We start from the raw sequence: 26661 nt of genomic DNA, 5'->3' as shown, positions 1-26661 counted from the left end.
GATTTATGACATTACATTACAAGTAAACGATTTGTTGGTGAAATTATCATTACCTGTGGTTTCAAACCAGTGTTGCTCACTGCAACGCTGTAGCCTACGCGAGACACACTACAAAAACATCTACCTACACAGCTGTTTAGGAAGTCAAACGGCGACAACATGTTCGGCACTCCCCTTACTTAAATCAAAAGTCTTTCAATAGGTGAAACTATCTGACTACTAACCTGAACTTCATTGCCACAGCCTAAACTTTGTCAATCTGTTCATGAAAATAATTAATTTCAGCCTAAATCGTACAACGGAACGTTAAATCAAATTCAACCAACGCAATCGCTACCAAGACGAACACAGCAGTAGTCTAGTACTATACTGTAGTGGTACAATTTACCGGGGCAGCGTCTCCACACAGGGCTATATCGCATTTTGCATTGTTACTGACAATGATCGCTACCAGTGAGCTTTTTATGAATGAGCGATTTTCCACTAAATAAATGTCAAGCTTATTTACGTTTTTGGGGGCATATTTTCAGTTAGCAGATGGTACTGTTTGAATCGCGATTCCATCTTCTACTGCCGGTAACGTCGTAGAATAATCTTCAAAGGGGGTTCTTTATTAATGAATGAATGCAATATGAGTAGGCTAAATGCCTGAAAATATCACGAGAAAACTTAATAGGACGTTTAAGTCATAGAGATTAGGTAAATTTTTACACCGGTCTGCCAAATTTATTCGTTTTGATTCAGCTATAAGGCTGCCTCTTGCAGGGGAAATGAGAAGACATCTATTTCATTCTACACTTCACTCGTATTTTGAGATGTAAATGAGCAGCAAAAAAAAGATACTTTTAAATCTATGTAATCTTTATAAATAATAAGTATGCATTTTTATATAAAATATACAGAAATATCAATTGTAAAAATGGCATTAAAAAACTGACCCCTGTGCAAACGACGCAAGCAAGCACACCCTACAATTTCCCCAGAAATTGTACCCTCTCTAGTTTTGAATGTTTTACACTCTTTAAACTATGGAAAAACATTTGCAATTTTTTTATTAAGTATTTTTCTTTTCATGCAATCATACTATCCCAAAAAGGAAATAACATCGCAAACAGGCTCTGTGAATTTCATTTAAACGTTTACATTTGAGCATTTTTATGCAGTGCTGTACTGGATAGTTAGCCTGGTCCTAACCAGACTCTCATACATTTCATTTGTACAGAGAGTCTGGCCTCGCTCCATTGACAAGCGTTGACTTCCTTGTAGGCGGGTACTCTGTTGAAGTTTAAAACTATTGGATCTTCCCAGAGCCACTCTGATATGCCATAACCAATCGCTAGCGTTCGCCTTAGCCAATTCCTTCACCACTATTGTAACAGAGCTAGCTGCCGTAGCTGGAAAATCAAACTGTTCCCGAACCCCGTGGGGAGGAGGGCCACAACATCATGGCCACCAACAAAACTTGTTCTTGCTCTGGCTTTAGTTTGTAGATATTCGGCAGTGTTGCCACAACGGACCGAATGGCTACGCTCGCATCTTTCTCCGCCACCTTTACGGAATTACAACACAAACTAGCGCACGACATCAACGTCATCGTTCTCAGCCACTCCCTCTGTTCGCTGATTTGCCAGTAGAAAATCTACCGGAGACATCTGACTTACATACCTCATGGCCAGACCTAGTACAGAAGCAAAATCAAAATTGAGCGGAAGTACGTAGGAGGGCAGAACCAGGCTACTGGATAGTATCGTCTTGAAAGAAATTCTGTTTCATATACAAAATATGCATACATGTTTGGCAAAATTACAGGAAATATTATCCTGTTCCAGCAATTTAGATAAGACTGATAAAAAGACATACAAGATTGAAAAAGTGGTCTTTCTGTCACTCAATTGAACAAAACAAATATATGCATCGTTGTGGGCCTACGTATATCCTTGTTATGGTCATTATAATATCTTGGTTACCATTACCTTTTTTCTCATTAGAAAGAAGAGGTGGAGGCACTTTCCTCTATATATGGTGATGAATGGTGTGTTATTGACGAATCATCAAGAACATTTTGTATCAAAATATCGGATGATCTTCCACACCCCAAATACACAGCACGTTTACAGGTAAGACATAAGTTACATAAAATTTAATAAAATGTTAATGTGAATATCTTTGATCACTAACTTTTATTTCCATTACTAGATGATGCTGCCACACGATTATCCTAGTTCAGCACCACCTATCTATCAGATAAAGTAAGTCTACTACTACTAAGTCTACTATGATATTCTATTCAGGGTTTTTCCTGGCTAAAAAATAGGCTTAGGTGGTGGGTCGTGTAACCCAAATTGGGTTCTTGAATTATGCTAATTACAACTAGGTATACAGTAAACCAAAATCTTCTGGATGGTTTTTGAAAAAACTCTCCAGGACGAGGATTCAGGGCTCTCTAGTCTCAAACATTTCAACAATTTCTTACCCTCTCACACAACACCTTGTATTTCTCACGCTAAGAAGTAAGGGATAACTTGTCCCGCTATATACATTTAATAGATGAGGCGCAGGCATACGGAGGTAAGTTATGAGCCGAGTTGAGAGTTGTCTTGAGTTATACTGAGTTAAATGCCACCTAAAAGCCAATCAGAAACACCAGCAGCGTCCAGGATACCTGACTACTAGGGCTGAAACTATTTGTCGAGGTTATCAACCATAACGACCAAAATGTTTTTTAGACAAATATTTCTGTTGTTGACAAGTCGTTTGATCTAATATGACCAGTGATGGGCAGTAATGCGTTAGAAGTAACGCGTTACTGTAATCCGATTACTTTTTTCAAGTAACGAGTAAAGTAAGGGATTACAATTGCAAAAACAGTAATTAAATTATTGTTACTTTCCCGCAAACAGGCTGTGTTACTAAACCGTGATTTTGTTTGTGAGAGTGTCTCATGACAATCACGTATGAGCTGATGCTGCACATTATTGGAGACAGTGGATGATTTTTTTTACTATTCACAGGGCCTTTGTCATTATATCCATTACTTCAAAAAGTAACGTTAAAGTGGAAGGGTTTTCCCTCTCGAGCTTCACTCGCAGTGCACCGGTGTGAGAATACAAACAATATCATGTGACTGGGGGCAGAGGGCAATGCTGACATTATGGTGGCAAAATAAATGAACACAGAACTTGATGATATCGCAATTTAATTGTATTTAACTTTACTAATGATGGGCTTATCGTATTGATGCAGCCACAATAAAAAAAAGTCATTGACCGCTTTCCTGCATTGAAAGAGAGAAGAGCACAGTTTCAGTACAAGTAATGTAGCCTCTCTCTCTTCTTTAGTTAAACTTAGCAGCACATCATCATTCAGGTTTGGTCTGCAATGTGTAAAGCCAAGATGCACAGACCACACTAGGTCAAGCCTCACTTGTTCATTCACTTATTTGGGACAACCAGTGTTGCCACAGTTACTTTGAAAAAGTAATATGATTACTGATTACTCCTTTAAAAAGTAACTTAGTTACTTTACAGATTACTTGATTTTAAAAGTAACGCGTTAGATTACTTGTTACTGAAAAAAGTGGTCAGACCGGCATCACTGTGTATTTCCAACTCGAAAATGCTCATCTCTCTCTCTCCTCCTCCATTGTTGTTTGTGTTGCTGCGCGGTACTTCAATGGTCTCCAAACATCTCCACTGTAACTTAGCCGATGAGAGGCAAGACACAAGTGTAATGTTGATTTATAGACAAGAGTTTCTTTTGAAATGTTGATCTAAGAACGCACTTGGAAAAACGACTCAAGTCGTAGGCCTACTTGGGGAAAAAAACAAACCATAAAAAACACCCCGAGTAGGCTACAGTAAATCTGAGATATTTTGCAAACCATTACTTTTAGAAAAAACATGGATTTAGTTGCGGTTCGTTGCATTTGTTCATGTAATAGTTTATTAATCTTATTTGTCTTTCTTATTTGTCACATATAATCAAATTGAGATGGCACCGGAGCAAAGGGGCTTGAGGAAAGTGGTGACTCAGAGTCACTGGGAGGGAGTGGTAGGTCTATGTATATACACGTGACCTGACCCTCATGCTGAAAACGTGACTTAATTGTCGCATAGGCTACATGACTTCACTCCCAGAGACGCAATGTGTATGTTGTTGCTGGACATATCTTAAAAAAAATGTATAATTGTAGTGAAAAATATTCTACGTCTTCAACCAATTCTTAAAGTTTGAAACAGCACTGGAACTCAGCAAAGTTTGAAGCAAAGTGTTTATTAGAATTCAGAGTGACAGAGATTCCAACAAACGTGCGCAAGATCCCGGGTTCAGACTGAAATTTTCTCCGGACATTTCACTTACATAGTTTCTCCCTATTGTATGGTAATATACATATATGTATATTGTATGGTAATATATGTATGTAATGGTAATATACTTTATGCATTATTACCCAGTTGGTCCCTTGTTCTAGGGCAGGGGTCCCCAAACCTTTATCTGCAAGGGCCAGATAATTTTTCCTTTCTTTAATGTGGGGCCAGGTCGGTCTGTAACAGAAAATTACATGGGCCGGAGTGACTACAAGTATTATTGTGGAAATGTTATTATGTTTTTAAATGTATTAATTATGGTAGATTAGTTTATTATTTTGTTATGCACCGTACATCCGTACATATCAAGGGATATTAAACCATATTAAAAGAGCATTATTACTATCATAATGACCCTTTTTCATATTCATTGCTATTGAAATTGAAACATTTACTTCCTTATGTTGTAAACTGATTTTATTTTTTATATTTATTGCTATTGAAATAAAAAAAATGGTACTTACTTATGCATATTAATCAGTGCAAACAGATCTTTATTTTATTTTTTATATATAAAATAATTACAAAAAGTCTCTGGCATTGTTCAGAGGGCCGGTGAAAATGCGTTGGCGGGCCATATTTGGCCCGCGGGCCGTAATTTGGGGACCCCTGTTCTAGGGGATTCAAATTACAATACAATTTACAGGTACTTTCCTACATAGACAATTCTCCCAATTTAGGCCCGCTCTGAGCTTGAACAGCCAGCTGCACTAAGGCCACAAATATGTATCATAAGTTTTAGCTGGGCCTTCCTGTTTCTTATGGAAGCACACACACATATTCTTCTCCGTCACTCAGCCCCTAATTATCCAGATCTTCACACTTTGGGCTTAATTATTTCTATAATTTTTTTGAATAATCAGTCAACAACTTTGCATCTGGTTTCCAATAATATGGCTTATACTAATATGGTTTCCAGTAATATAGCATATACTAAAACAGGTGATTTAGAGTTTCAATCATATAAATTCATAATCATTACCCATCTTCATAACTACAACAGTGTGATGTTTTTTCCACAACATAATCTCACGCAAAACGTTTGCTAAAATTTGAGAGCCCTGAGGATTGGAAAGCATTGGTCTAGACTGAGCTTTTGTAGGTGTTTGGTAACAAAAGATGCAACGATATAAATTGAGCAATGTTCCGTATCACACAACACCATTTAAACACGAAAGTATATCACATACACACTTATGGTGGATTAGTCCAGTTAAAGGCATACAGATTACTTCTGCCATATTACTCTCTCCATATGTGAAAGATTCACCTTTTTATGTCACCACAAAGCTATACTTTAATAGTATCTTGCCTCTAATAAAAAGTCTAGTCATTAAAGGCCACCATATACAGCAGGCAGTTCGCAGAGAGAGATCTTTCTTCTGAATTAGGAATAGCAAAAATGCATCATAGTCAAATTTGGTAAGATCAAATGTGCCAGATAAGTACCAATTACAAGTAGCATATTTTCTTAATTTCTCCAGTACCGAGAGGAGAACCAGTAAGATTGGAACTTACTAATGCTGTCTTTAATAATTTAGTCCCGATGCTTGTTTAATACTGGTGCGCTCTGTGATCGATCTACCGGAGGACACGTATCGCTGGTGTCGTTCAGTCGAGTGATAACGACTCGAATACACATCCAGTCTTATATAGACTCACAACATCTGGTCATTCTAAACAATTGTTAATCAATACAAACAATGAACTCATTCTTTTTGTATGTAACAAAAGGTCTCAACAGCAAAAGGTCTCAACAGCAAAAGGTCAAACAGCTGCTTCATTAGCACCTTACTGTAAGTCTCCAACTGACCCTTTCACGAACTTCCCCCTAGGTCATAAATATAGATTGGAAGGATGTGGGAAGTGCCCACCCACCCCAAAGGATCTACTGTCCTACAGGGTGGTCAGAAGCCTCGAGACAAACAAGCATTCCCTTTCATCCTGCACCTGTTGCCCCAACTTGTTTCCTAACACAGCATGTGTTCGTAACAATAGACATAAAAAACATTGTAAGTCAAATTTACATTTAGTCATTTAGCAGACGCTCTTATCCAGAGCGACTTACAGTACAGTAAGTACAGGGACATTCCCCCGAAGCAAGTAGGGTGAAGTGCCTTGCCCAAGGACACAACGTCATTTAGTTTGAACAGCCTGGAATCGAACCAGCAACCTTCTGATTACTAGCCCGATTCCCTAACCGCTCAGCCATCTGACTCCTTTTACTCTCGAACCCACATAAATTCTATCACAGTACCCATCCCAAATATTTCCTTGTGATGTTACAGTGATACAGGAAGACTTAAAATCACTATTTGTATTTATATTGTTTTATTTTTGGTTGTATTTTCACCAAGGGCACTTCAAAATAGGCTGTGAAATGTCATCAAGTCATGAAGTACCTACATTTACATTTATGCATTTAGCAGACGCTTTTATCCAAAGCGACTTCCAAGAGAGAGCTTTACAAAATTGCATAGGTCACTGATCATAACAACGAGATAGCCCCAAACATTGCGAGCAGCCAAAACATGAAGGATACATTGTGGAAAACCAAATAAGTGCCAAAGGGAAGAACCATAAGAGCATGCAGTTAAACAAGTTACAATTGAACAACATGAAACTCCCCACAAGAGTGCAAGAGTGTACCTGTAGAAAAACAATCAACAGTAAAATATTTCACAGTGAGTACAAGAAGTTAAATTCGTTACAACTAACCAACAAGAGCAACAAGTCTCTCAATAAGAGTCATTGTGATCCTGGAGGAAACTAACATCAGGTCCAGCCAAGCATTCCTAAGTGCCGTTGTACTCCCGGAACAAGTCCGTCTTGAGCTTTTTCTTGAAGGTGGGGAGACAGTCAGTGTCCCTGATGGAGACAGCGGCGAAAATCTGCTATCAACTTTGGGGGGGACAATTATATGACATTTTCTCAAGAGCAATTTCTGAGGGGGACACCAAAATGACTGCTGTAACACAGCCTACATTGTAATATGTTAAATGTATATTGAGGAACCATAATTAATACTCCTGGATCATTTATAGTTAGTAACTGAAGGGTTGTCTCAACTTGTTCAAATGTAGTTATATTAGTGTTTCTTATCAGTCAAGTATGAATGCAGGTGTACAGTATTTACAACCAGCAATACCAAGAAAGGCCAGTATGTACTGTACACTGTATGGGTGCAGTTTATGTAATTACAATGGGCATGGTGCAGTCTCATCTAAAATAATCTCAATTGAACCATCATAAAGTCGGGGGAAATCGCAAAACCATTTCTCTTGAAATGTCAACACTTTGTTGGCAAGAGTCTGCGGTTCTATAAATTGTGGGTGTGGCTGATATGGTTCTGTGCCACCACTGAGGTGACTAGACAGTGCTGTGCCACTGTCTCCTATACTGGTGCTGCTGGCAAAAAGGTTGACCCCCGGTCCTGCCATGGCTATGACACTATCATCTGAAGTCTCTCCCTGGCTCTTTCCCTTTCACCACCCTCACTGACTCACAGTCTGTCTCCTAGAAAACAAATAAGATGTTTGCCATCCTCCTAACTACCAGTACCCAATACTACACAATTAATCACAACAACAATACCATTGCCTCAAATTAATCTTGGTTCAGTCACCAGTTTAAGTAGAGAATGGGGGTATCCATGGCATTGTGCAATTATGTCCCTATTTTATAAGTCTAAAGAAGAGGAACCCGTCATGTTGCCAAACAAGAGACTCAACAAACTTATTTGAGCACATTTCACATCATTTTTATGAACATGTTATCAACTAGTCTTTGAAATTAGGCCACTAGGGTTCTTTCTTTGCGTTTTGGTGTCCTGAAATGCTCTGATGTCCGTCTTTCTTTTTTCTGCAATTTTTCTACCATGCTGGCCGCACACACAATGTACAGGTTATTTACAGTAGAAGATGGGCTTTTATCATTTATTACCATTCTTCTAGAATAGGCTTCGATCTACCAGGTAGCTAGACAGTCAGTTAGGAAAGGTGAAACAGATTGCATTGACAGCTGGATTGACAGCTGTATGAGTTCACCCTTTACACAACGCAAACTGCAACCTTTTGTCATTTTAATATAATTCATGTTTTGGTTTTATATTTGGCTGGCTTCCCAGAATAGCTGAATATGCAGCTAGCGAGCCCCAATTCCGTTTGTGTGGTATTTGCCATCATCTTTGTTATAGCCAGTTTACTCCATATCGGCACACAGGTGCTTCAAAGTCCCTAGAGACGATTTAGCTTTTGCAACGAGACCATTTAAGATAATTATGACAATGGTAGAATATAGTATAGTTCTGTTCAGTATCGCTAAGCATGGAAAATGGATTTAGAAGAACTACAATATCCATGCTGATCTTGGATTAAATTGACGATAGCAAAGTTTCCATCTTTTGACGAAGCCAAATGGAATAGTGCTAGCTAATGTTTTCTCTATCGGTTTGTTTGCTAGCTATGCAAATGCAGCTAGCTTAGTGTGTGTGAACCCTGCCAACATAGTGAAATCGCTATGGTGCGATTAACTGGATTAATTTCACGTTAGCCATGTGCATTTCAAATGGTAGACACTCAAGTCACCTTGTCAGATATTACAACTACTTACTGGACATCAGCCACCAACGACACAAACAGATACTGTCCGATTTTCACACACGCACCTGCATCACTGCTGAGGGCTGGGGCTGTGGATCAAACCATTGTGGGACCAAGGGCGGGGTTCGAAATCTTTTTAAACTTCAAAAAGCGCCATTGTGTCCATAATCAGCAAAGCGCTTTCATTGCATATTATTAATGTTGTTGAAATTACATAGTTATGTTTACAGTGATTTATTGTGGGGGACAAATCATATTTTTCCCAGGATTGGGGGGGTCGTGTCCCCCCTGTCCCCCCCGGGATTTCCGCCCATGGATTGAGATGGGGAGTTGATTCCTCCATTGGGGGGCCAGACAGGATAGCACATGATCTTGTGATATGGGGAGTGTATCAGACCATGAAGACCATATCGAATTATTATTTTATTTTTTTGATCCTGTATCGTCTCACCCATTGTAGCACCCTTCCCCCGCCTCTCATGCACAAATCTGGAGTTGCTGGACGGAGTCTCTACTTGATGGCTCTCACACCTCATTGCGTAACTTACTGTAGCATTGCTAGTCATATGTTGATAAGTAAGGGTCAAGATATGGTGTGATTGGTTGTTCTTTGGTATAAAGGAAATTGTGAAGCATTGTTCTGTGGATTCTTCATCTCCTGAGGGCTTCTCCTCAGCTCTGGCTTGTCCTACTCCTACTCCTTCTCCTTCCTAACCTCTTTCTTTCTCTCTCCGGTTTACAATAATCATGGTAGAGTAGGTAAGATTTAAAGCCTTCACTTTGCAATGTTATTAAATATATATTTAATTTAACTCACTTTGACTATTCTTGCTCTGATTTAACCCATGGTCCAATAACTGCAATTCCAGCATATTGGGTAAATGTTAATACACTGTTCAGTTCTTCCTCTTCCTTTAAACGTATGGGAATAGTTTTGGTTGTTTGGCCAAGACAAAACCCCCTACACTTGCAACGTAGTCTACTCAAGTCAAGTTACCCAACATCCCAACATTCAATTCGAATGCTTACACAGCTCTTTCACCTGCTCCAAAATGTTCTTTAGCTTTACGTTCATGGACTCTTTGTACAGATTATTGGCATTCTTTGCAGCCAGATCCAGATCTGATAATACTCCTTTACTCATTTCTACCTCTCGATGTTTCCCGAAAATGATATTGTAAGCTATTTTTAGTGGCCTGTTATGTAGTGTACAGAAAAGGGGGACTTTGATGATGAAGAAGGAAGTCGTGTGTGAAGAGTATATGGAGACAGTAAAGTGTGACCGCCTCGCAGAGTCACGGAGACCCTTATTCTGTCCGTGTCTCAAATTACTATAAATGATAAGCCTTAAAGACGCTCGGTTACACTATTAGCAATCCAGTGATCATGACAGCCCCCATCCATGCCTTCATCTTCTTTTGTAGCGGAGTTTGCTCGTTTAAGAATAGAAATACTTAATTTATAATCAAGTATTTAGTCAAAGGGGCACCACCTTGATATTGGGTTTTCGGACATCAAGGAAACCTAGGTTTAATATAACCAGTCTTCTGAAGGAATGAATTTGTGTAGAGCGGATCAAATAATGTAAGGGAACAGAATACGCGAGTAAAAATTATACAAAATGATTTATTGAAGTAAATGGAAATATAATGAACAGTAAGATATATTTGTTATTAGCTTTAGTTAGAGTTTGAAGGGCTAACACATGAAACAAAACAAACAATGGGTTAGATCAGGGGTGGGGAACCTTTTTTCTGCCAAGGGCCATTTGGATATTTATAAAATCATTCGGGGGCCGTACAGAATTATCAACTTAAAAATGTGCCTGCTATATTTGGTCAAACATTTAATTAACTCACCCCTAATGTGATGGCTGGAACTGCTTCTCTTTGGTGAGGTTTGTGATGTTAGCTGGCACGGATGCAGCCTGCTTTGACTAGGGGTGCATCGAACATTTCTTGGGGGGTATCATGATTACGGAAAGGGATCGTATTATTTTTTATATTGCTACCATTTTTGAGACTGCTTATCGATCTGAGTGTTAATCAGGCGCGGAGCCATACGTTGTAAACATTCTGGGCTTAGCCCAAACCAACAACGTATTCTGGGTTTGATTTGCTAGAAAGGAATTCCACACTTAATACGAGCGTGCAGAGCGCGCAAGCAAAATTTTTTGGTACATTGGTAGTACGCAATGCGCGCGCCTCCACGGTCCTCTTCCACATATTAAAATAGTGCTGCTGCCAACGAATAATGCACCTAATAATATGGTTCCTGCAGTGCCATGGCGGGCCGGACCAAATGATTTCGCGGGCCGCATACGGTTTTACGTGTCGTCTAATCAAACACGCACAATATAAATGTACTTAATGCCAATGTCACAAATAAGAAATATATAGCTAGTTGCATTTACATGTGCTGGTGTGTTAAAGTTGTGGGTCGAAATGGGTCCCTAGTTAAATGTGTCTGTGTAATGAAATCAAAAAGTTAATTTGTTTAAGTATTTCTTTTAATCTTCAGTGAGACTGAGTTTGGGTGATTTCAGTCTGTTGCAATTAGAATTGCGTTTGGTTACTTGCAGAATGGATCAGGTAGCAGTGCAATCACTAATCTTGTTGAATGGAGAAGTTTGGCGAGATCCTTTTTGAATGCCTATCCGGTGTGACTGGACTCGCAGTATCAATGGACTCAACAAGTGATTATTCGTTGTTAGTATTTATACTCGGAATGAAGGTGAATTGTCTTGATGCAGGTGAGACAATTGATTGGTCAGTTCCTTGACCTGGGTGTTGTCCGAGGTGGTTCACAGATACGTGTGAAATGGAATGTAACTTTAGGATTGTGACCTTAAAAGGTTTATACCTTCCATATACTTCATAATAAATATACACAACATTGATAAATGGTTTTGTTAGTAGATTAAAATAAATTAGACACCAAGGTTGACTTATCATACCATCATATTATTTTATTTAAGATCTTATTTTATATTTTCCATTGTATAGTATTGTTTATAATTATTTAGACTATTTTTCTACTTTTATATTTAAGATTCGTATATGTTTATCGTATGCACCTTCCTGCCACAGAAAATTCCTTGTTTGTGTGAACTTACATGGTGAATAAAGTCCATTCTGATTCTGATGAAAGGAACTTACATTAAAACAGCAAATAAATCAACACAGAAAAGAAAAAAGAAGCATTGATTTTCACACATCCCTTCTTATCATCCCTGAAGTGTTCATGAATGATGATTTTGCACATAATTTAATCTATATAAATGATACACATTTTGATATACATATTAATATTATTTAAGCTATATAACCTTTGTCTCTTGCAACATCTCCTGATAGAAAAGTGAATCTCAGCCTTAAAAGGCAGGGGAAAAATGGCTGAATGTGCAGTTGGTAGCAATTTAACAAAAACAGGAGCAAAATAACATAACTAGCTTTTCCCAGTGTGATTTAGAAAATATCAAACTACTGGGTGGTAAAACACACTGGGAAAGTCAAGAAAGCAGAGTCTTGGATTTTGATCGAGTGCAAATATACTTTTTTCATATTTTTTTCCTTGGGTCAAATGATCCCCGCTCGGTGTTTCGAGTACAGGATCTGCTGCTAACATTTTGGTGCCAGATACCACAGCACACCTGCAGAGGTCTAGTGGAGTCCATGCCTTGACGGGTCAGGGGTATTTTGGCAGTAAAAGGGGGACCTACACAATATTAGCCAGGTGGTCATAATGTTATGGCTGATCAGTGTAAATTATACGTTTAAGTTGGTTAGACTTGCAGATTTTGTTTTTGTACCAGAATCTAGACACTAAGTATACTAACTACTGGTGTTTCCTAGAGAGGGGGATGTTAATGTACAAATATGGGCCTTCCGATGTTTGTGCCAACATCACAAGGTCTTAGTGTCTAGATTCTGGTACAAAAACAAAATCTGCAAGAGTCTAACCAACTTGTATAATTTGTATACATTCTTAATAGTGTATTCCTGCATTCTCCCCTCTCCAGTGCTGCATGGCTACGAGGTCTTGAGAGGATTAAACTGTCTAACAGTCTGGAGGAGCTGTATTTGTAAGTACAGTTAATCAAAACATGTCATGTAAATATAAGTATTCATATACTGTTTTTGAAATACTATTTTTATGTACTAGTACAGTGCCCATGTCCATGTTTTGTTTCAATACAGCTAAGCTAATATATTAATAATTGCTTCCTTTCAGTCTGCTAGCTAGCAAGTTAGTCAAGTGTTCCACTTGACCATGCTCTCATTTGCCTTTTTTGTCTGCTCCACTTAATAAATCCTCTTTTTTACTTTGACTTTGAATTCAAACTTTGAGAATGTTACAGATTTCATGCAAGTTCATCAAATTTAGCTAGCTAATAAGGCAGTTTGTCAGCCCTTGGAGACCCCCAATCGGGCCTGCCTTGCCTGTTAAACAAGCTGAGGCTTTTATATTACCTCAAATATACTTTTTGGCACGTCCAAACACATGCTTCACTTCACTGCAAGCATTTGAATGATTTTGTAGCATGGTGTGGTCATTAAGAAATAGTGGATACTTAAAGTGTAAGTGTATTGAGTAGGGGCATCACCTTAATATTACCTAATGGCAAATCAAGGAAAACATGTATTTGATCTGTAAGAATCAATATTCTGACGGAATGAATTCATTTAAAGAGTAGTGCAGATCATAACATGAGGCAACACATTCTAGTTATGCAAGTAAAAATTATACTGTTGTGTCTTCTAGGGAAAATCTTGGGGAAAGCATCATTTTTCTTTGGGTGGAGAAGATTAGGGAGTTCCTCTTGGGGAAATCTCAAAGTCTAAAAACAGGTGAAATGTGATTTTCAAGATGTTTTTTTCAAGATTACTTTGATACAGCACATACACAAAGTATGTCTAATTTTGTGTAACTATTGGTCAGTAGTACTTCTACAATTTACAAATTGTAAGACAACACAGCCCAATACATATCCCCGTTTTACAGATTAGAGAAAAGAGAAAGTGAAAATAAACCCATGTCCTCCTTCTAAAGCGTTCATGCTTGAAGAGAATGCTTTCTGTGATTGAATGGATTACCAACGTAGAATGTGTGGATAAAAAACAATTTCTGCAGTATTACGTATGATTTATTTATTATTCAATGTTTAACATTGACACTACTACAATCACACCTCATTATCCTGGTCATCCTACAATACTAATAGTCTATTAGTATTTTTTGCACTTTGAGTCATAGCTGTGTTATGGTCTCTGTATGTCCACAGTGGAACACAATGCTGTAAGGAAGAATACAGAGGAGGAAGAGGAGGATAATAATGAAATAATAACAGATTTTGGAGCTCTAAAGATAAAAGCAGACCATGCACATAAATCTTTGGATCATGCAAGTGGTAAAGTATGATCTATATAGAATCAATATAGAATATCTAGAATTAAATTATTAGTGCTATACCGGAAAGATAGATTTAGTAATATGAATGTGTCCTTGTATTCTTGTAGATGATGAGATACCTATAATAAAACATGGTGAGACAATAACAGACAGACGCAGCACATTTCAGCCACATCTGAGCAGAGTGGTAACACCCAGACAGGTAGGTACTCATTTGTTCCTCTCCAACTACTGAAATCGCCTGGATTAACCCACAAGCATCAGACTCATTGCCCCTTAATATGTCTATTTATGAGAAAAAAATTATGATGGTGACACACCTGACAGTGGGACCCTTGCATGTTAACAACACGCAAATAACTGATTCTACGTTACTGGTACTAACTTTGTAACTTTTAAATCAGTTGTACGATGTGTGTTTAGATGCTTGTGTTCATTAGCATGGTGATTGTCCAATAATCAATGCATTACAAGACAGGAGAAGCATTATTCTCGGGGGCATATGGCTGCATGTGCCCAAGACTGATTATGCCTCTTTGTGCTTTTCTGTTAAAATTTGATTTGAAATGACATGGGCTGACATCAGTTTTGTCGGGAAAGATTAACATTATAAATCCTGTGCGGTAAACCTGACCATGCACGGTTGTCATTGGAATAATTGGTAATATTTTCTACGTCTTGTGTAATTTATATTAAAGACATTGTAAATGAAAATACAGACAATTTTTGGAAAAGTCAGGAATCAGCAGGATTGTATTAGTCTTGGTCTTGTCTCTGTCTCCATACAATCTGTTCATGGTCTCGACTTGGTCCCCATTATGTATTACATTGTTGTAAGTGATTAGGTGGAGTAGGTTGATACATTATATTATGTGTCATACCTTTGTTGCAGGTTACAATGGTGCTGAACAAACTGTACGAAAACAAAAAGATTGCAAGTGCCACTCACAATATATATGCATACAGGTCAGTCAACACATTATTATTAACATTATAATAAATGATTATTTCTGTAAGCAAGACTCATTTTGTAAATGTCCATGTGTTTTTTTTAATTTTTATTTAGTATTATTTATTTTTTAATAGCATACCCAAGTAATACATTTTCTTTCTGCCTCATGTCTTCTAAATCATAGCCAAGGTTCTCAACCCTGGTCATCAGGGACCCCCTGTACTGCATGTTTTAGATGTTTCCCTGCTCAAACTGATTCATATAAATGGTTGTTACCAGGCTTCTGCTGAACTAGATAACGACCCATTCATTTGAATCAAGTGTGTTGGAGCAGGGAACCATCTAAAATATGCAGAGCAGAGGTTCCCTGATGACCAGGGTTGAGAACCACTGTCCTCCAGTGTATTTTAATGTTTTTGAGCTAGGACCTCTCTAGTGTTTCTTCATACCATGTAAGTTAACAAACACCTCTTTTGGTTGTCAGTACCATTTACCTTTGCTAAAGGAACACATTGAATATTGTCATCCTATCACATATTTCTACACTCTTATATCTCCCACTCTTTATCCCATTTTCACTCAGTTGCCTCAATTTTTTGTATTAACCTATTCATTTATAGCCCTTCCTACTGTGCCATTTCAGTTTAAACTAACCTTTTTATACTATAAACTAAATGTTTTAACTGCTTTAAGCAAGCACACAAATTAATTGTCAGGAACCTTTCAGGATTCTTTCTGGTTACAATATTGATTACATATTTGGTAATAGGACAAAAATACAGACCAGTTGTGGCATTTTTATGTTGAAGACGAGGGAGAAAATAACTGCTTCAAAGAAGTTAGTGAGAGTATATTATACAGAAAGCCATGACCCTTGCATGTGTGTGTGAAATTGGCAATTGTTGTAATTTAAAGAAAAACCCAGAAGCAATCTGGTTGATCTTCAGCCAAAGGAAAGAAATTCTGACCTTCTGACAAATTGAAAAATATATTCTCTACATTTCAGAATATACTGTGAGGACAAGCAGACCTACTTACAGGACTGTGATGACGATGGAGAGACAGCAGCAGGAGGGAGGTTGCTTCATTTACTACAGGTTATTGTGGGGGAATTGGCTACTCTTCTTCACTGACTCTTGTTGAGTCTTATTTCCAGAGTAAAAACACTCTGGTCTAAAGGCACAATTTAATTTGTAGAACCAGCAGCCTGGTTTCGCAGCATATTTATTTGTCAGAAACAAAACACAGACAATTAATTTAAGAATAAGGCCACACCGTCATTCAAATGAACAAAATTCAGTTGCTGAAATGTAAGCTGTATAACAACTGATTAACATCACATTGTAAATAACACGCTACTGACAATATTGATCTATTTCTTTTTACAAATGAAAATATTTACAATTTGGTAATGTTTTGCACATGACTAAAGAAAATGTATTACCTAAGATTGCTATGGATACACACAAAGGGGAGGGGACAAATGTGACCATGTCCCCAAGTGTACAAATTCTATGAAAGCCCATGTAATTACCTTAACTGTATCATCCTTTGTGTAAACCCAATATTCTATTCTGAGTAGAATACATATTTTCAACCTCCTGGGGCCAAATGTACGAATGTACGAAGGCACGTACGCATGAAAACGTGCACAGAAACATGTGTAATGACAGGTGTACGCTCTGAGACCCACCCCGTTTGCTTTAGTATTTAATTTAAACTAGTACTGCACTAGCAGTGCACAATAATGTGGCATATTGCGCTCCCCCAGAAAAGAAAAGCGACACTACTCTGTAGTTACCACAAGCACTTCCGGGGGAAAAAACAATTTGCGCCGTAGATGACGATGTTTTCCCTGCATACACCTACACTTATTACTTACGTAATAATTAAAACTTTTGTCGTATCAAAGTAAAGCCGAATTGTTAGCCTAACAATGCTTGTTGAGTAGCCAATCAGAACGCTGGCCACCGATAATCCAATAGGCCTTTAACACACTTCCATGTTCGCAAAGCAGAAGCTGCAAATATTAGCGTAAAAATCTTCCACTCTCGTCTGTATCAATGGCGGTCCCTAAATGCTCCCTAACTCGGTGTCCATTCTTTCCAACTGTGAAGAAACAAAGAAAAGGTGGATTCATGTTTTTTGGCAGGATAAAGGAATTTTTTTTTTTAGTTTTAAAAGGGAGTATGTACGTGTGCAGCCAGCATTTCACAAAGTCTGACTACTCGCCAACAACCGGTCGAAAACGCCTGAAGCGTGGAATTATATCATTAAGATTTGAATGTAACAACTGGGGAAGTGTTCACCAAAAACGATCAAAAGTACCGGAAAAGATACATTGTCAAAATTGCAGTGGATCTGAGAACAGCAATGAACAGCTAGCAGTCAGTTACGGACCCGCTCCACATGTAGAACATGACTACCCGACAGCCCCTATTACAGATCTTTTGGATGGTTCAGCTGAGAGAATAAGAGAGTAGGATTGATTGGAGTTACACCACACCGGATCTAGCTAGACCGGAAACAAAACAACAGGCACGCCGCATTAGTGATGGGAAGTTCGGATAATTTTACTGATTCGGTTCTTTGAATCTCGTTCAGTAAAATGAACGAATCTTTTTTCGAGTCAGTCGTTCATTTCAACGGGGGGTGGGGGGGGTATCCGTCCACTGCAAACACGTATCATATTCTCATGTAGGTTAGTGCATGACATGTGCACCAGCAGATACTATTTTAAAATAATTTTTTGCATTAAAATAATGTATCATGACAGTTTGTATGATTTGGTCATTTATTATCACACTAGCATTTAATTATCACGGCAAACAATTACACTGCACTAAACTGTGTGTAAATGTAAAGTCAAAATAACAAAACCAGTCAGTATGATGACTTGAGCGAATATCATTCACGTCTTACTAAAACAGCGGCCACGCGAAAGGGAATGGGGAAACTGTTTCCTCTACTAAAAAATACTATGCGGGTCACGTGAAAAAAGGATCCAAAGACTCGTAGAAAGACCGAGTCGGGAAATGAACGAATCGTTCGTTTCCTCTAACTACCACTACAGAGCCTATGCAGGTCACGTGAAAAATGATCCAAAGACTCGTAGAAAGACCGAGTCGGGAAATGAACGAATTGTTCCCTCTAGCGTTTCCTCTAGCTACCACTACAGAGCCTATGCAGGTCACGTGAAAAATGATCCAAAGACTCATAGAAAGACCGAGTCGGAAAATGAACGAATCGTTCGTTTCCTCTAACTACCACTACAGAGCCTATGCAGGTCACGTGAAAAATGATCCAAAGACTCGTACCCGAAGACCGAGTCGGGAAATGAACGAATCATTTCTGTTTACTTGGACGAGCCTATGCAACAGTCCCGATGCGCGGCCACGAGAAAATGAACGAATAACTCTTTGAGAGGACTCGTTACTCCCGAGTCCTTGTAAGGATTCGTTCAAAATGAACGAATCGTTCACGAACGACACATCACTACGCCGCATACACTTGTTTGGGCTTGCGAGCCGGCTTAAGAGTAGTAGGCTAACGTTACGTTTTGAGTGGATGGCGAGCGCGAGACTCCGAAATGGATGCCAATAAGATTCTGAATGGAAAGTTTACTTTTAAAATGTTGCCAAATGGTTCCATTGACAAGACCAATGTGATCTGTGTGTTTTGTCGTTGTGAACTGAGCTATCATCGCAGCACGTCCAGTCTGAAATACCACTTGATGGCCAAGCACACAGCTGATGCTAATTCTCTGCCCCCTCGTCAAAGCCGTGTTGCAGTGTTGTTTTCAATAAAAAAAAACAAAGTTGCACTAAGCAATCCGATCCACTTTTCCATGTTGATAAGAGCATTAAAATGAGAAAAATAATAATGGGACAAAAAGAAATCAAGGGACATTTAGAATAGAAAAAAATGTTATCTATGACATTAATGCGATTAATCGCGATTAAATAGTTTAATCCTTTGACAGCACTAGTACATTTACATAAATACACCTCTTTCAGCCATTTTGCATTGTATTCCTTTTGTTTTTCCAAACTATAGAAAGACATATATTCTACACATGCATACCAAGTTTGAAAACTATTGGACTTACGGGTCAAGAGAGGAAGAGTTTTAAAGGTTGTCCCAAATTTAGACAGTACAAGAAAATTAATAAGTCTGACTATATGGGTCCTTGAGAATCCGTGTATCATTCGTTCTTTCATTTTTCAATTGATAAACCAAAAACTATAAATTTTTCCGTTATTTAATTGAGAAATATTTAAAATCGAAAAACCAAATCGAAAAACGGGCCAATGGCCGAAAAGTCATGTGAAGTCACAAGTGTTGAATATATCTGCAGTCTTCAGGAGCCGAGTGCACCAGCTGGGCGTACGCCTAGGCATAACGCTACATCCGACATATAACTGAAAATTACGACCAACTTAAACTTACGACTAGTGCACCAGTTAGACTTAGGGTTAGCCCTTTATGTGTTGCACCTGGGTGTAAATTTTACGCCTAGTGTGGAGCAGGCGTAAGTTGGAAAATCGTACTTATATCCATGGTAATTATAATGTACAACAGTTTGATTGCACATGCAACGCGTCTTGTTTATAGGCAACATATGGAAAGGGCATTAAAGCGAGAAAAAGTCGTCCGTGATCGCACAAATCCACTGTTAATTTTATTGGTGATCGATTTCCAAGATGATTGTTTCTGTTTGTTTGATTGTTTTGATATTATTAAATTTCCCTGTGAGCACGCTTCTATTCTCAGTATACAACTCTATAAGTTTTCTAATTTCAGTAACATTTCTTCAGTAACATTTATTTTAATAACAAGAAAAACAATCGTTTTTGGTTTCTCGTTTTTAGTTTCTCAGTTGAATAACGGAAAAACAAATCGTTTTTGGTTTTCGGTCTATCAATTGAAAACTTAAAGAACGAATGATACACGGATTCTTGAGGCTTTTTTGTTCCCCATGTGAAATAAGGCATGTCTACCAATTTCCAGTTACAAAAACTTTCACGACCCAAATCAAAATTCTGAGCCGACAGGTCTGTTGCTGAATCGCTGTTTCTCCTCCACGGCCCCCCTCCACCTTCTTGGTGGAGAATTTGCCGAGTCTGACTCTGAGGGTAACGTCAAAACAATGTACCCCCGGGACGCAGTCTCACTCCAATTGCAAGTTTTCCACAAATCACAAAAATAATCGAAGCATCTGGCTAGAAGCACAATTCCCACATCTGTTGAAGGCTGCCCTGCTAGACCTTTTATGTGTAGACCGAACTGTCCCTGGCGTCCGAACTCACTCCAATTACAAAGACTTTCACGACCCAACACGCGCGTGTGTCAAGTAGGGTGACCACATGTCCCACTTTGCGCTGTATCGCACAGCATTTTCAATATGCGACGTGCGGGGCAAGGGGTGATAATGCTGTGCGACACAACGCAAAGCGTGACAGGTGGTCACCCTAGTGTCAAGGGGGAGTCTGATAATTTGGAGCACGCGCGCTATGGAGCAATTCAATTGAATTCAATCATATATTGACATATCAAGGTGAAATTGCGTATGGTACTTCAGAATTATGTCATCTTGAAGGCACAAAGGTTTGAAAAACCATCAGTCAAAATTATATTTGATTTATTAACACAAAGATATTGTGGCAATGTGTACATTTACATAAATACACTTTTGTATTGCATTCCTTATTCAATTTGACCCTATAGAAAGACGTGTTCTACAAATCTGTAACAGATTTTCAAGCCGATTGGATCTATGGTTCATGAGGAGAAGGGTTTTGAAGGTTGTACCTAATTTGAACAGTACAGCAAAATCTATCATGGCGGACCTTATGGGTTCTTGAGGCTTTTTTGTTCCCCATGAGAAATAAGGCATGTGTACCAATTTTCAGGCATTTTGGAATAATGGGGCGCTGGGGAAATCACGTAGACTTTGGGCGTGGCTTATAGCGCCACCTATGGGCCTACATGGGCCATTAGCGGTCAGGGAGTAGTGAGTGACCTGTTGTATCATTGGGCCAAATTTGAAAAAATCGGGTCAAGGACTTTTTGAGCTATTGAGCCATTTAGCGGAGAAGAGGAAAAATAATAATAATAGGAATACTAACAAAAACAATAGGTTCCCTCCTACCGGAGGAACCCTAACTAACAAAAACAATAGGTTTCCTCCTACCGGAGGAACTCTAATAATAGGAATACTAACAAAAACAATAGGTTTCCTCCTACCGGAGGAACCCTAAATATAGCTGCAAGCAGCAATGGGGTGGCCATGCAGGTCAGATGACCAAGAAGAAACTAGACATCCTCAGAAGAGGGTTCAGAGTACACGCAGCAAGTTTGGTGTGAATCCATCAAAGATTTGCTGAGATACAACACAACTTTCTGTTTGGCGGCTCTGCCGCCGATTTCGATTGGCTGTACCAGACAAACGTAGTTTAGAAAGTTTAGAAAATCTACAATTATTTTGATAATTTGTGTGAGAATTGCTTTGACTCAATACAGGTAGCTAGCGACTGCGGTGTACCTGGCTTCCTTTGCAGTGGCTTACAGTCTCGCTAAAGTTAATCGGAGACATGACAGGCTCGTCGTCTTTGGCCAGGACACCAACTTATCCTAGTGAGCTATTCTCAGTGCTGGAAAATAATGTGTTCAGTTATTTATGGAATTTTCTATTCACATAAATTGTTTTACGTTTTCAACTCTATTTAGCAAGTCAGACTTGTTACATAGATGCCACATTCAAACATACAGTATATGTCTATAGCCATATCGATTATTATTTTTACTTACTCAGCATTGTGATTAGGCACAACAGGCAAGAATAACAGGGATTCACACTGTTAACCGAGCACCATAGCCTGGAATCTAGTTATTCCACATTTTCCACGTTTACTTTCCACAATCTATGGGTGCGCCATTTATTACAGTTTTTCTCAATTGCTAAAACACTAAAACCCGTTGGCTGAACAAAGTTCTCAATTGCCTGAACTCATGTAGCTAATTGTGCAGTCTGTTGTCAATACCTTAAACCATTTCACATGGTAAAACACAATTTGCAAAGCACTTTGTTCGGAAACATAAGTGCAGACTTTTTGAAGTGCAGACATGAATGAATTTAAGTGTTTACTTCATCTCCAAAGAATGTATTAATTTAAATACACAAGTTAAGAAATAATGTCACTTTAACTGTCTGTCTCACAGTTTTTTCCAATTGCTTAAGCACAATTTTGAAAACAGGGCTCACTTTGTCAAAACACAACACACGATTCACACAACTAGACACACAAGTAGCAGAACACCTCCAATCTTTTGCAAAATGAAACACTTAGTTCAAAACAATACAATCATGTATAAAAACCCATTTCTGTCACCGTATGCCACACACATGGTTCAAATAATTGGACTCTGTTTGAATCAGTTACACACTGTAGTGAAAAATGTAAAACACTTTTACACTAACTATTCTTTTCTAATGATAACCTGCTTGATTTTGTCAGAGATATTGTTCCAGTAGAGTACGTACAAGTACATGAATATGTTGACCAAACACAACACACAAGACTAGTACTGCACACTGCTGAAAATATTTACTGTATTTCTCCACATTGTCTACGTAAAAGTTTGCGTTTTGCGCAGAAAATCAGAACATATTTCAAATTGAAAACTGTATAGTAGGCTACATACTGTAAACACAGCAAATACATTTGTGGAGACAAATGCTGAATACAAAAGTATTCAGCAAATGAAATACAGTACATTGTTTCAATCATGGACTGCTGTGAATGTGTACAAAGTACTGATGTAGTGCATATAGTAGGCTACATGTTACTGTACTGTAGACAGTAGAGAATAGTAGTTTTCATCTGTGCTCTTGTTGAAATGTCCAAATTACTGTTGCAACAGTATATCTGCTGAGGTTGGGCTGAACTCTCTGTCCAGCCTCTCTCAATGTTGCCCCATGGTTCACAACATGGTCAACCAATGTACGAATGTCATTAGACACTGTAAATTTGCCCTATTCTTCCACGGCCTCAGGTCTACCTCTCCCTCTCCCTACCACTCTTCCTCCACGGGCTCCCCCTCTCATCCTACCTCTCCCTCTTCCTGCAACATTGCCTTCCATTTTTGATGAGGACAAGTACATTGACCTGTTGCCTTTTTATAGTGCTTACACCTGATTGGTATGTTTACAGTTTAGCACTTTAGTGCTTGTACACCTGACTCCCGTGTTTGATCCATTCATTCACGTGTGGCATTTTAGAAGGCAGTGTCTAAAAAAGGCAATGAAGTGACATCATCTTACATTTCTGTGTCCAATGTAGAAAAGTGTGTTTAGTGATTTGCAAAACACTGTGTGTAGTATTTTGCAAATAGTGTGAGGATGAGAATGTGCTTATAGTTGTGCAGGTTTCAGGCTTCTGTTTTGCTCCTTGAGTGTCAGATTACACTAACTGTGTGTTATTTGACATTTTTGTGTCTAAGCAATCGGAAAAAAAATTAACTTTCACATTAACAAAAGCCATTGGTTAATTGACATCAAATAAGGCATTAGAATCTAAGCAGAGCGTCTAGACAAGTTACAATCAATTATGGCGTATCCGTTCTTTGACAACCCTGTGGATGAAGGTGCTCAGATTATACAAAGAGCGTTTATCCCACCAGCCCAAAGGGTCTTCAGAAACAGAAGTAATGCTTCCCTGACCAGTATATGTGGAAGAGGTATAGGTTCAGCAGGCCCAGCATAGTTTATCTTGATAGATTTTATTGTCATTCTTAAAAATATATATATACAGTATATAGAAAAACACTTAAGGATGGCAATGAAGACATAAGAGCAGCCTACCATCCTTCGTAGAAAGTAGTAGAAAGGAGAGTAGTAGACTATAATAGTAGAGGGTAGTAGACTGCAGTCTATGTAGGTAGGCCTAGACTATGTAGTCTGCTGGAATCACACAAGGAAGCAAACTCACTGTAGCCAAGCCTTGACCACTGTTCAGTCTGTCTGCATCTCTGAGTGTCTTTGCATGTGGGACATTCTTGAACAGGGTTGGTGACTTAAAAAGGTTTAGCAAAGGCAACTATGCCAGGAAATATGAAGGGTATACCTTGCTCCAAAGCAGTACCTGAATATTATCATCAGTTTTCCAGGTCATCTTGAAACACAAAGAATCAAGGAGACTTTTTATTCAATTGTATAAAGCATTTTCATTGTTTAAAGTAGCCTATATGTTAACAAGCCTCTATATTAGGCCTACTTCATCCTCTCCTTCTGGCTTCCCCAATATTATAGGTGCAATATTGCCCACTGGAAGACTCGGGGTGACTGCCTGGTGCCCCCAGGGTTGAAAAAGCGTTTCTAAAATGCTCTCTAGACTGGCAAAAATGAGACCAAGTGCCCTACTGTCTGGCATTCACATTGTGAAATATGCTTGAGTGCCCAGGGTGCCCCTTAACGCAATAAATGATAGTGTGCCCTCTATAAACTTCAAAACATGTCTTAATGAGTTTCTTTATAGTAGAGAAATTGTGATGCAGTACCCTATAAGGTGCCCTTACAATGGTCTAAATTTGACTGTTCCCGTGCTCTTACTTCCAATGGAAAAGGGGGCTTTTATGAAGTGCCCTTTATGCTGCCCCTACATGACAGTGTCCCAAATGGTGCCCTTTCCAAAGAAGACGATTAGATGCTGTGCCCAACAGTCTCCCCTACAATGTGCCCACTAGGGCATGCTTTCCCAAAGTGAGGCTGTGACGACACTTGGGGTGTCGTCCCATTCCCATTGTTACACTGGTGAGAGCCCATGTCGTGCAGTAGCAGCCCTTTCAATTTTTCGGCCCCTGCCCTTCAAACTATGGCGTGAAATTAGTGCCAGGAGAGCGAGCTCTGTAAAAACGATTTGTAACTTGCAAAAAAGATTTGTGTCTCTGTAGAAAATGATTTGTGTACTTGCAAAAAAAGTTTTGTGTCTCCGTAGAAGAAGGCAAGATTTGTGTACTTGCAAAAAAGATTTGTAACTTGCAAAAAAGTTTTGTGTCTCCGTAGAAGAAAAAGATTTGTGTACTTGTAAAAAAAAGTTTTGTGTCTCCGTAGAAGAAAAAGATTTGTGTACTTGTAAAAAAAAGTTTTGTGTCTCCGTAGAAGAAAAAGATTTGTGTACTTGTAAAAAAAGTTTTGTGTCTCCGTAGAAGAAAAAGATTTGTGTACTTGTAAAAAAAAGTTTTGTGTCTCCGTAGAAGAAGGCGGGAACAATGCTCCCAAAACCATCTAAGCCAATCAAATATAGCCATTTCTGTGTCTAGTATCATTGGACATTTTCGTCTGTCTATCACACAAAGAACGTCAGCGAATAAGAACAAAACTAGAATGCTGATGATTTCAATGGCGAGTCATTTGGTAAGTAGTTCAAAATATCCATTTACATTTAGTCATTTAGCAGACGCTCTTATCCAGAGCGACTTACAGTAAGTACAGGGACATTCCCCCGAAGCAAGTAGGGTGAAGTGCCTTGCCCAAGGACACAACGTCAGTTGGCATGACCGGGAATCGAACTGGCAACCTTCGGATTACTAGCCCGATTCCCTCACCGCTCAGCCACCTGACTCCCGGGCATGCATCCATGGGCATGTATCTTTAATGCAACATTTAAAGATTATTCGGTTAGCACACTCTTAACAGTATAAATTAATGGATAAGAGTCGTAGTAAGTTGAATAGTTTTTTAATGTATATATGTATTCGGATATTTAATTAGACGACCAGTCATTAAACCTAGCCTTAGTTGGACAATGTGCAGCTAAATGGCAGGGAACTGCCGCGAAATCACTCAATATAGTTAGTGGTTTTCATTCTAAATGAAAGCTGGCAGTAAATAATACACTCTAGAGTGAAAGATCCATATCTTTTTAATTTATGCGCTTAACTTTCCCAGCCAACATTTGAGATCTATCCAGTGTGTCCAGCTAATGTTTAGTTTAGCATGGCGAATACACCAACATTAAAAAACATGTAAAGTTGTGAACGCTTAGTATGATGCTTACCGGCTGCAATTTAGCTGCACATTGTCCAACTAATGCTAGGTTTAATGACTGGTCGTCTAATTAAATATCCGTATACATATTAGACACAGAAATGGCTATATTTGATTGGCTTAGATGGTTTTGGGAGCATTGTTCCCGCCTTCTTCTACGGAGACACAAAACTTTTTTTTTACAAGTACACAAATCTTTTTCTTCTACGGAGACACAAAACTTTTTTTTACAAGTACACAAATCTTTTTCTTCTACGGAGACACAAAACTTTTTTTACAAGT

At 38.7% G+C, this 26661-nt stretch overlaps 1 protein-coding gene across 1 annotated transcript in view; it reads left to right on the top strand.

Moving 5' to 3' along the window:
* impact (impact RWD domain protein) overlaps positions 1-26661 on the top strand; it is a 41985-nt gene that overhangs the window by 7257 nt on the left and 8067 nt on the right. Inside the window, exons 2-9 of the mRNA XM_062452344.1 lie at positions 1989-2117; positions 2197-2249; positions 12990-13052; positions 13733-13818; positions 14253-14378; positions 14488-14582; positions 15273-15346; positions 16339-16429. Coding sequence (XP_062308328.1) covers positions 1989-2117; positions 2197-2249; positions 12990-13052; positions 13733-13818; positions 14253-14378; positions 14488-14582; positions 15273-15346; positions 16339-16429 — 717 coding nt within the window. The remainder of the gene's footprint in view (positions 1-1988; positions 2118-2196; positions 2250-12989; positions 13053-13732; positions 13819-14252; positions 14379-14487; positions 14583-15272; positions 15347-16338; positions 16430-26661) is intronic.

This window comes from Osmerus eperlanus, chromosome 26 (assembly GCF_963692335.1).
Source record: "Osmerus eperlanus chromosome 26, fOsmEpe2.1, whole genome shotgun sequence".
Lineage (NCBI taxonomy): Eukaryota > Metazoa > Chordata > Actinopteri > Osmeriformes > Osmeridae > Osmerus > Osmerus eperlanus.
This window is presented reverse-complemented; position numbering and strand designations above follow the sequence as displayed.